We start from the raw sequence: 12,238 nt of genomic DNA, 5'->3' as shown, positions 1-12,238 counted from the left end.
AAAAAAAAAAAAAAAAAAAAAAAAAAAAAAAAAGAAAATTCAAACCTGGCCAGGTGCAGTGGCTCATGCCTGTAATCCAGGCACTCTGGGAGGCCGAGGCAGGTGGATTACCTGAGGTCAGGAGTTCGAGACCAGCCTGACTAACATGGTGAAACCCCATCTCTACTTAAAAAAGAAAAAAATCAGCCGGGGATGGTGGCACATGTATGTAGTCCCAGCTACTCGAGAGGCAGAGGCAGGAGAATCGCTTGAACCTGGGAGGCGGAGGTTGCAATGAGCTGAGATCACGCCACTGCACTCCAGCCTGGGTGACAGAGCAAGACTCCGTTGTGAAAAAAAAGAAAGAAAAGAAAATTCAAACCTATAAAATTATGGCACACATAGCATAAAATCATGGAAGATAAATATTGATTACAAATACTCAACCAAGAAGAAAATGGCAGCACTACCTAAAGACTTTCCAACTTCTTATGAAACCTGCATGGGATGCAGAAAATACATTTTTAGCTGGGCGCTGTGGCTCACACCTGTAGTCCCAGCACTTTGGGAGGCCAAGGCGGGCGGATCACCTGAGGTCAGGAGTTGGAGACCAGCCTGACCAACAGGGAGAAACCCCATCTCTACTAAAAATACAAAATTAGCCGGGCGTGGTGGTGCACGCCTGTAATCCTAGCTACTAGGGAAGCTGAGGCAGGAGAATCGCTTGAACCCAGGAGGCACAGGTTGCGGTGAGCCAAGATCGCGCCACCGTATTCCAGCCTGGGCAACAAGGGTGAAACTTTGTCTCAAAAAAAAAAAAAAAGAAAATACATTCTTAAAACTGCATGTGACAGAAGAGTTTAAGGTGGGCTCAGCACTTATATCCCGTGCAGAATTACAGTATGACTTCTGAAACTACTCAGACAAGAACATCTTTCCTTTCTTATCGATTGTTGAGGAAGCCGCCTACAAGACTTCTCTAAGTTTCAATTGCCCTGGCCTCTGCTTATCCAGAATGGGAATTTTTAGTGACAGGACACAAAAAATGCTGGGAAAAAAACCTGTAGAAGTTGTCTTCTGGCACCTTGCCAATAGAAATAAAGCTTACCAAAAAGTTTTAAATTCAAGAACCACCACTGCCTACACTCAGAAGATAAACCACTTTTCTTTCCTTGAACAGCTGAACCTGAAGCCTTTTTTAAAGCCTGTATTCCTGGGTCTTGATTTTTAAGAAACATATATTAAAGGGCTTCTTATAATATCTAAAAAGCTAACACACACTGCACAATGTTACTCTGCATACTACATCTAATGTGGGCAAAAGAGTCAAACCTAGGTTTTGGCTTCTGGACATTGACACAGGGATCCCATGTTCTTCCCAGGCATCATCTTTCATAACAATGAGACCCATCACATTTCCAGGAAACATGCAAGACTAAGTTCTGGAAGCTTTAGGTCACAGCACTAATTTAGTTTCTTCAGCAGGAATTTAAAGAAAGTTCTTCAAACTATGAAAAATGGACAGAGTTCAGTGGCTCCACCTGTAATCCCAACACTTTGGGAGGCAAATACGGGAGGATCACTTGAGCCTATGAGTTTGAGACCAACCTGGACAACATAGTGAGACCCTATCTCTTAAAAAAAAAAAACTGTTTACTTTGTTATAAAAAATGCTTACCTTTGAATATTTCTGTAACTCAGCATCATCTGCAATCTGTGTGTCCAAAGTAGCAACCTAAATTTACAAAAAAAAATTTCCAGTATTTGTAAAAACATAACTGTATTTCTTCCTACATTTTCTGAAAATATCTGTAAAACCTATATATTGATAACTCTATTTGACTTACATTCTAATACCTTTCTTATATTTTTGAAATCTACAACACATAATGTGAAATTTCAGAGTATATTTGACTTTTTTGTTGTTGTTCTCCACAACAATCTTTTTTCCTAAATTGCATAAATTGAACAGAAGGTGATGGGCAAATATATATACTATTTTTTTTAAATACCTAAATGATATGCCAAATATGTTTTCATTTGGTTATAAAGAGGTTTATAGATTACTTGTATATCATCTCATATGGTTATGTCCTGCCTGGGTTTTTCTTTAAATTATTATTATTATTATATTTTAAGTTCTAGGGTACATGTGCACAACGTGCAGGTTTGTTACATATGTATACTTGTGCCATGTTGGTGTGCTGCACCCATCAACTCGTCAGCACCCATCAACTCGTCATTTACATCAGGTATAACTCCCAATGCCATCCCTCCCCCCTCCCCCCATACTATTTTTAAAAATCCATGATCCCTAAAATTTTAATATAATCCTCCATTATGCTAAATGCATAAAAATTTTACTCTTTTGACAAAATCAAGAATATGGCCATTTTTACTTTCAAATTCAAGCCTCAAAACAAAATTTGCAAGGTCAGTAAAGTCAGATGTGTTTGGAAAAACTAAAGCATCTGACTTTCCACAACAAGCTCAAACCATTTCCCCGGGAGAAATAGCTGGCAAAGACACAAACAGAAAGACCTGGTCCCTGGTGGAAAGCTCATGGAATACTTAAAGCTTTTAATCCTGGCCTAAAACTATTCTAAGCTTCAATCGTGGACATCCACAGAAATGAATTCCTTGCAAGCAAAAGTATGTTACTGATGATTTGCATCTGTAACTTGTTAATAAAATATGATGCATCTGGCAGGAAGGGATAAGTTAAACAATGACCCAACTACAGCTTCTGAAAGTACCGCATTTCAGATAAGCAGATTCTGGAAGAAAATGAAATAAGAAATATTGGAGTACATGCATTCATTCACTCTCCATCATGCCTGGCTTCTTTCTGCCAACTATTCCTTGGTACAAGATGCTACAACTTTTAATGGATAGCTGTCACTTTAAATTTCCAACTTCAAATTCTGTCTCCTCTTTATAATTTGTCTGTTATGACCTCACCGTGTAATAAACAAATGAAATTTTAAAGTTTAGTTATAAGGGGAATAAAATTTTAACAGAAGGCTGGCAGTGGCTCATGTCTGTAATCCCAGAACTTTGGGAGGCCAAGGAGGGTGGATCACTTGAGCCTAGGAGCTCGAGATCAGACTGGGCAACACAGTGAGACACCATCTCTAAAAAAAAAATTGAAAAATTAAGTGAGTGTGGTGGCTCATGCTTGTAGTCCCAGTCAGTCAGAAGGCTGAGGTGGGAGGATCGCTTGAGCCCAGGAAGTTGAAGCTGCAGTGAACTATGATTGTACCACTGCATTCCAGTCTGGGCAACAAAGCAAGACCCTGTCTCTCAAAAAATCGTTTTTTGCTTTTTGTTTTTTGTTTTTTGTTTTGAGGTGGAGTCTCCCTCTTTCGCCCAGCCACAGTGCAGTGGCACAATCTCAGCTCACCACAACCTCCGCCTCCTGGGTTAAGCAATTCTCCTGCCTCAGCCTCCCAAGTAGCTGGGATTACAGGTGCCCACTATCACACCCAGCTAATTTTTGTATTTTTAGTAGATACAAGGTTTCACCCTATTGGCCAGGCTGGTCTCAAACTCCCAACCTCAAGTGATCCACCCATCTCGACCTCCCAAAGTGCTGGGATTACAGGTGTGAGCTACCCCATGTGGCCAAAAAAATGTTTTTTAACAAAAAAGGAGCCCATCATAAAACTGGCCATTTGTAAATACTGGTACAGCAAATTCCTTTGAATATCAAACCACTAAGATAAGTAGGAAAGGCCATTTGCTAGGTAATAGCCTAATAACCATATTTGAAATCTATGAAGCAAAGAAACAGCAGCTCGGGAAAACTGACACACAGGTATAAAGTTACCAAGAGAAAGTGTCAATTGTATTGACTCATCCTAATGACACTGAAAATTTTGTGACAACAGACAGTGGCTAGGTAATCTAAACCAAAATGATTTTTTAAATCTCCAACCAGCCAACAAGTACTAATAATAAACATATGTAAGAAAATGTGAATGAGAGTAGAAATTTAAAAGAATATTTTTTTACTAATGCATTTAGTGAAAACTGTAGAGGCTTGTCTAAGCACAACTTTCTGCCTTCATGTGGATTCATATGGGGAAATGTAATCAATCCCTTACTCAATGAATCTAATAGCAGGTGAAAGGAAGTCTAATGGACCACTGGTACTATAAACTTATACCTAACCTAAATTACTTCCTGTTCTTCCAAATACATTTGATAATCATTCTTTCATTTTTCACATAAAACTGTAAGATTCTTTGTGAAACATAGGACTAATATCCACAGGCCTTTCAGTGTACAGTAAAACAAACAGATCATAAAAGCAATCATAAAAATGCCAGCAATTTTAAGCAGCTGATATAGGTTATAAATTTAAAGGCAAGCTCTCTCTCTCCTAACAGTTTTCTGTCTATTATCGACTTAAATGGTTTCAACATGAACTGAGTGTCTGCTAATTTTAAGGGAAGTTTGTGTGCAGTCCTTAATTATTCTTACAGCTTAAAATGCTAAAGATGGGGGAAAAAATCAACTGACTGATCCAATAGGGAAGAAAGGCAGGAAGGAAAAATAAAGGCAGGCTGGCTATTCTTTGACTCTCCCATTTCTTTGGACTGTAGTGTTAGAAACTTGATGTGAAATGAGACATGAGTGTTTTTTATTAGAGCATTTTAACATACCATTACTTCATAATCAGGACCCAATAGGTTTTCCCATCTGGATTTCAGCTCATTTTCTGGAGAGTCTGGGGCTTTTTCTGGATATTAAAAAAAAGAGAGAGAGAGAGAATGTTGAAACTACTGTGAGCCAAACACACTTAACTGCTAAATTTTTCAATAACAGTCCAGTTTCAGTAAGTAAAGGGGAAATGAATAAAAAGGAAAATGCATTAACTTAGGTCTACTAGGTAAAGTAAATCAGAGGTGACTTATAAAACTAACATAAAATGTAAAGACCAGCTGTGACCAAATTACGAAAGAGCTTTTTTTGTTAAGGGATATTTTAAAGGAAAGAGAACATGATGAGTTATACATGAAATTTAAATTATATACAGTTTATATGTAAACATCCTATAGTTTACAAGTAAAATGCATCTGGCTTTGCTTTATAATACATTAGGACATAGAAGGATTTAATTTAAATGTTAATCACTTCAAAGTAGTTCCATTCCAGCTGCCCACTAGAAAAGTAAAAACTTATCAAGATATCTTTACTATCAGCAGCGCATATCAACACAATACAATCAGACTTTTCACATGGGTAGCTATAAAGGCTTGTCTGGTTTAATTCAGTCAAAGTTCCATGAGCTTTAATACAATAGAAACTCTGGTTCCACACTAGTCTTTTGTTGCTTGGTTATTAAGATATTTGTATCTTTATGACTTTCTTGAGTGTAATACTGTCTGTGTTGCATAATTTTATACAGCCAAAACAGATTTTAAGTGTCTTGCCTGTCCTCCACATGACTATAGGCAGAAGCTCAGTGCATGGTGCATAGTATGAATAATGTCTAATAGGCAAAAGTCAAAGTACTAAAACTGAAGTTATAACTTATACCCATAGCAGTAGCAGAAAATGAACAAACTTCTATGTTTTTTAACTTAAAGAAAAACTGTCTCAATATTGTCTTAAGATTAAACAAGTCACAGAACAGTTATCACAACTGATATAACCATCTGCCTAAAATCAAATGTAACTTGCAGTATCAGTTCTTTTAGTCTTCAGCATGGACAGCTCATCTTGGATAAGCATATAATGTTCAATGACATAATACAAATCATTAAGCGAAACAGGCTAACCTCAAAAATCAGTGACTAACACTAATGAACACTAAAGAACTTAAATTACTACATTTATAAAAGAACACCCGTGAAATAACTATATTAATTGCTATGCTAGATTTCATTTAGGGGATGACTAACCAAAGATCCTATTAAAAACAAAAAATCAAATTCATTTGGGCTCTGCACCTTTGTGCCTATTCCTGTTAGTATTTCCTTAAGAAATTACATTAAGAGTTCTAACATCTTGCCTTATAAATTTCTTCTTATAAATTTCCAGTAATTTCTTATCTGGTAAACAAATTTGAACAAAATTTGCAATTTATTTGTTGAATTCTAAGCTTAAAAACATGGCTCTCATATGACAGTTAATATATATGTATAATATAATGTTGACATTTCACCAGCAATTCTTTTGACTATATTTTTACCTTTCAGTTGTACAACAAAAATACAGTCATGTGTTTTAAACCACAGTACAAAAGCCTAAGTGCTAGAGAAAAGAAATATACTTTCAGCAGCTCAATAAATCCTAGGTTACACAAAATGATCAAAAAATGAATAACATGATGATCTGAAACAATTATTCCAAAGGCAAAAAGAAAGCTAACCTCATAGCAGTTAGTAGATTTTGGTTTTACTCTAAAGCTAAAATTATACATATGCAAGAAGAAACAAATGTAGTGAAGTTGATCCAAATAGCACACATGAAATATTTCTAAAACTGATACTTCCTGGTCAATTGTAGGTATACTCTTTAATTTTTGCAAATATAACTAAAAAATGGTATGTCATTTTTAAAATTCGTATTTCTTTCATTACAAATGAAGTTGATATGTCAGTGTTGTTATTAGCTTTTTGTATTCCTCTTTCGTGAACCATCTGTTCACTGTCTTTACCTGCTTTCATTTTAGCAAGTAGGACTTAATTTAAAATGGGAACATAGTATATAAGATGCCAAGACCGTCACATTGATGATGAAAATCTTGTAGTGCACGTCTTGGAGTTAAAGTCTTAAGTATCAAGAAGTAAAATAATTTCATTGTTTCTATTACTAACAGTAAAAGTTGAGTGCAAATTGTATAAAATTAGGTACTTTGATTAGTAAAAAAAAAATTGAATGTTTTGTCATTTATTTTATTAAGCATGCCCAGTTAAGCCAAGCTTAGTAAATAATGTTTTTTAAACGTCAGGTAGCATTTAAAATAGAGGAGTACTGTTATCCCTAGCGTGAGTATAACGATGATACGAAAAGCTTTGTCTTGTCATTATAATAAAAAAAAGGAACATTTATTATGGAAAGAATATTTCTAAAACTGTATCTAATTTCAGAATGTACTCGATTTTCATCTGACTTTTTACTGAAAATCTGAGCTCAACTCAGATTTGCAAAGATAAACTGCAATCTACTTGACTCAAAAAGAACAAGGTAAATTTCCAAATCATAGGCTATTCTTTCCTGACCTGAGACAAGACAAAGCCAAAAGCCAAAACTTCTCAGGAACATGGATGGTGTTAAGTACTCAAGGAGTTTCATTTAGCAGGTGAGGCTTTCCCAGGCACTTTTATGCAGGGAACTGTGTGCAACTGTTACTCAATGAACTTGGAGAGTAGAGTCCACTATAATAGCTAAGGTATCAAAATACAAAGTAAAAGGACAAGGCTGCAAATCAATTAAAAAAAAATTAAAGAATAAATGTATAACAGCCTGGCAATTCGATGCAACTTATAGAAATGTATACATTATTAATTTTTATAATAAAAAACATGTATAATGAAAAAGAAACATATGCTATATGTGTATAAACAGCAATAATCTATAGATATAGACATATCAATGATAATATATAAGCTAAGGTGGTTCCCGCCTATAATCTCAGCACTCTGGGGGGCCAAGGTGGGAGGATGGCTTGAGGTCAGGAGTTTAAAACCAGCCTGGACAACACAGTGAGACCCCATCTCTACAAAAATTAAAATGAAATTAAAAACTTAACATAAGTAAAGAAAAATTAAACAAGAGCTTGGTCTCCAACTGTCACAGTGTTAAAATGTTGATATTGGCTGGGCACAGTGGCTCACACCTGTAATCCCAACACTTTGGGAGGCCCAGGTGGGCAGATCATTTGAGGCCAGGAGTTCAAGACCAGCCTGGCCAATATGGTGAAACCCCATCTCTACTAAAAATACAAAAATTAGCCCAGTGTGGTGGCGTGCGCCTGTAATCCCAGCTATACTTGGGAGGCTGAGGCAGGAGAATCGCTTGAACCTAGGAGGTGGAGGTTACAGTAAGCTGAGATCATGCCACTGCACTCCAGCCTGGGCAACAAGAATGAAACTCCATCTCAGGGTCTGTCGTGGGGTGTGGGGAGCGGGGAGGGAGAGCATTAGGAGAAATACCTAATGTAAATGACGAGTTAACGGGTGCAGCACACCAACATGGCACATGTACACATATATAACAAACCTGCACGTTGTGCACATGTACCCTAGAACTTAAAGTATAATAAAAAATAAAAGAAGAAAAAAAAAACTCCATCTAAAAAAAAGATGTTGATATTAACAATATGCTATTTTATATCTCCAAAATGCCTATAAGATTTCTCACATTATATTAAATATAAAGAGAGAAAATGGTTAACAAATGAAGAAGTCTGTTATTGCAAAGTGAATGCTTTGTACCTACCCAATTTTTCTAAGGCTTGTATGTTGTCATTTTTTAAATTATCCATTCTATCTTTAATTTCCTCCTGTTCACCATCCACATTAGTTTCAGTTTCCACTGCTCCAGTTAGAAAGAGAGCTGGTGGTTTGGGTGGTTCAACAACAGTTCCTAAAACCAAAAAATACATATTTAAAAAAAATTTTTGTAATGCTAACTTGAATTATTAGTTGTTGAGGACTATATTTAAGTGAGCATATTTTACTCCTGGTCTCCCATTTCATGACCTTATTAAATCTGAGATAACTTACATATACGATTCCTTAAACCCAAAATGCCATGTGTAATAGATAATCAATCAATTCCTTAAAAAATGAACTTGTTAATAGCATTGAAAAGGATAAGGAACTAAACAATGAGAAGAGAAAAGCAAGGTAAACTCAATGACAAAGAAGGGGTTAGATGCTTTTCAATATATCCTTGGGAAAAAAAAAAATGCTAAAGTCCTAAGCTCTTACTGTTCTGGTGGGCAGGAAGCAAGACCTGCAGAATAGCTGGACCAATTGCTATGGGCTCTCCTATGTTCTGGCATGACATCATCATGACGCTGACAAACAAACCTACACAGGTAACCTTATTACTTAGAAGGGAGTTAGAAAGAATTCCCCTTGGTGTAGAGATTCCTCATCTTGCTAAATTGAGCTAAGTAAAATAATAGAGGAACTGGAAAGGAGCAGTGGCTCATGGCTATGAGTGCTTTGGGAGGTTAAGGTGGGAGGATCATATCAAGCCAGAAGTTTGAGACCAGCCGGGTCAACTTAGTGAGACCCAATCTCTACTCCCAAACAAAAAATCTTCTTTAAAAATTAGCCAGACATGGTGACGTGCACCTGTAGTCCTAGCTACTTGGGAGTCTGAGGTGGGAGGATTTTCTGAGCCCAGGAGTTTGAGGCTGCAGTGAGCTATGATCGTGCCACTGTACTACAGCCTGGGTGACAGAGCAAGACCCTGTTTTTTTAAAAAAAACATAGGAGTTACTCAAGTTTTCACCGTCAACCATAAGTTGCATAAGAGTGATTCTACGTTGTGTTTTAAATAATTACACATCACTTATAAAGTATTCTTATAAAAAATAATTAAGGCCAGGCACAGTGGCTCACGCCTATAATTCCAGCACTTTGGGAAGTCAAGGCAGATGGATCACTTAAGATCACGTGTTCAAGACCAGCCTGGCCAACATGGTGAAACCCTATCTCTACTAAAACTACAAAAATTAGACAGGCACGATGGCGCATGCCTGTAATCCCAGCCACTGGGGAGGCTGAGACACGAGAATCAAGAATTGCTCATTCACAGATACTGGGTATCCCTACATTCAGTTGGTGTGATAAACTGAAGCCAAGAGCTCTTTCAGAGCTATTAAACACCATTATAGGGAAGGATTCCAAGATGGCCAAATAGGAACAGCTCCAGTCTATAGCTCTCAGCGTGAGTGCAACAGAAGACAGGTGACTTCTGCATTTCCAACTGAGGTACTGGGTTCATCTCACTGGGACTGGTTGGACAGTGGGTGCAGCCCACGGAGTGTAAGCTGAAGGAACGCGGGGCATCGCCTCACCCGGGAGGCACAGGGGTCAGGGAATTCCCTTTCCTAGCCAAGGGAAGCCGTCACAGACACTACCTGGAAAATCGGGACACCCTTGCCCTAATACTGCACTTTTCCAACGGTCTTAGCAAATGGCACACCAGGAGATTAAATCCCATGCCTGGCTTGGCGGGTCCCACGCCCATGGAGCCTTGCTCACTGCTAGCACAGCAGTCTGAGATTGAACTGCAGGGTGGCAGCGAGGCTGGGGGAGTGACGTCCGCCATTGCTGAGTTTTGACAAGGTAAACAAAGCGCCTGGGAAGCTCCAACTGGGTGGAGCCCACTGCAGCTCAAGGAGGCCTGCCTGCCTCTATAGACTCCACCTCTGGGGGCAGGGCATAGCTGAACAAAAGGCAGTGGAAACGTCTGCAGACTTAAAAGTCCCTGTATGACAGCTTTGAAGAGAGCCCTGGTTCTCCCAGCACGGAGTTTGAGATCTGAGAACAGAGAGACTGCCTCCTCAAGTGGGTCCCTGACTCCCGAGTAGCCTAACTGGGAGACATCTCCCAGTAGGGGCCGACTGAAACCTCATACAGCTGGGTGCCCCTTGGAGATGAAGCTTCCAGAGGAAGGATTAGGCAGCAATATTTACTGTTCTGCAATATTTGCTGCTCTGCAGCCTCCACTGGTGATACCCAGGCAAACAGGGTCTGGAGTGGACTTCCAGAAAACTCCAGCAGACACGCAGCTGAGGGTCCTGACTGTTAGAAGGAAAACTAACAATCAAAAGGAATAGCACCAACATAAACAAAAAGGATATCCACACCAAAACACCATCTGTAGGTCACCATCATCAAAGACCAAAGGGAGCTAAAACCATACAGATGGGGAAAAAACAGAGCCAAAAAGCTGAAAACTCTAAAACACAGAGTGCCTCTTCTTCTTTCTCCAAAGGATTGCAGCTCCTTGCCAGCAATGGAACAAAGCTGGATGGAGAATGACTTTGACGAGCTGACAGAAGGAGGCTTCAGAAGATCGGTAATAACAAACTTCTCCAAGTTAAAGGAGGACGTTCGAACCCATCGCAAGGAAGCTAAAAACCTTGAAAAAAGATTAGAAGAATGGCTAACTAGAATGAACAGTGTAGAGAAGACTTTAAATGACCCGATGGAGCTGAAAACCTTGGCATGAGAACTACGTGACGAATGCACAAGCTTCAGTAGCCAATTTGATCAAATGGAAGAAAGGGTATCAGTGATCGAAGATCAAATAAATGAAATGAAGCAAGAAGAGAAATTTAGAGAAAAAAGAGTAAAAAGAAACAAACAAAGCCTCCAAGAAATATGGGACTATGTGAAAAGACCAAATCTATGTTTGATTGGTATACCTGAAAGTGATGGGGAGAATGGAACCAAGTTGGAAAACACTCTTCAGGATATTATCCAGGAGAACTTCCCCAACCTAGCAAGGCAAGCCAACATTCAAATTCAGGAAATAACAGAGAACGCCACAAAGATACTCTTTGAGAAGAGCAACCACAAGACACATAATTGTCAGATTCACCAAAGTTGAAATGAAGGAAAAAATGTTAAGGACAGCCAGAGAGAAAGGTCGGGTTACCCACAAAGGGAAGCCCATCAGACTAACCAGAAGATCTCTCCGCAGAAACTCTACAAGCCAGAATAGAATGGGGGCCAATATTGGACATTCTTAAAGAAAAGAATTTTCAACCCAGAATTTCATATCCAGCCAAACTAAGCTTCCTAAGTGAAGGAGAAATAAAATCCTTTACAGACAAGAAAATGCTGAGAGATTTTGTCACCACCAGGCGAGCTCCTGAAGGAAGCACTAAACATGGAAAGGAACAATCAGTACCAGCCACTGCAAAAACATGCCAAATTGTAAAGACCATCAATGCTAGGAAGAAACTGCATCAACTAACGGGCAAAATAACCAGCAAATATCATAATGACAGGATCAAATTCACACATAACAATATTAACCTTAAATGTAAATGGGCTAAATGCCCCAATTAAAAGACACAGACTGGCAAATTGGATAAAGAGTCAAGACCCATCAGTGTACTGTATTCAGGAGACCCATCTCATGTGCAGAGACATACATAGGCTCAAAATAAAGGGATGGAGGAAGATCTACCAGAAATACAAACTAACATCAGATAATACTATAAACACCTCCATGCAAATCAACTAGAAAATCTAGAAGAAACTGATAAATTCCTGGA

The 12,238-nt window shown here is 38.4% G+C and overlaps 1 protein-coding gene across 7 annotated transcripts in view; it reads right to left on the bottom strand.

The window, feature by feature from the left end:
• The window catches only part of PATJ (PATJ crumbs cell polarity complex component), a 426,007-nt gene that overhangs the window by 351,175 nt on the left and 62,594 nt on the right, over window positions 1–12,238 (bottom strand). For all 7 annotated transcript variants that reach the window (XM_050752580.1, XM_050752940.1, XM_050752817.1 and 4 more), the window contains 3 exons: window positions 8,431–8,577; window positions 4,647–4,723; window positions 1,658–1,714 (listed from right to left, as the gene is read on the bottom strand). In XM_050752580.1, the coding sequence (XP_050608537.1) occupies window positions 1,658–1,714; window positions 4,647–4,723; window positions 8,431–8,577 (281 nt within the window). The remainder of the gene's footprint in view (window positions 1–1,657; window positions 1,715–4,646; window positions 4,724–8,430; window positions 8,578–12,238) is intronic.

This window comes from Macaca thibetana, chromosome 1 (assembly GCF_024542745.1).
Source record: "Macaca thibetana thibetana isolate TM-01 chromosome 1, ASM2454274v1, whole genome shotgun sequence".
NCBI lineage: Eukaryota > Metazoa > Chordata > Mammalia > Primates > Cercopithecidae > Macaca > Macaca thibetana.
Note: the sequence above shows the minus strand (reverse complement) of the source record. Positions and strands in the feature narration are given on the sequence as shown.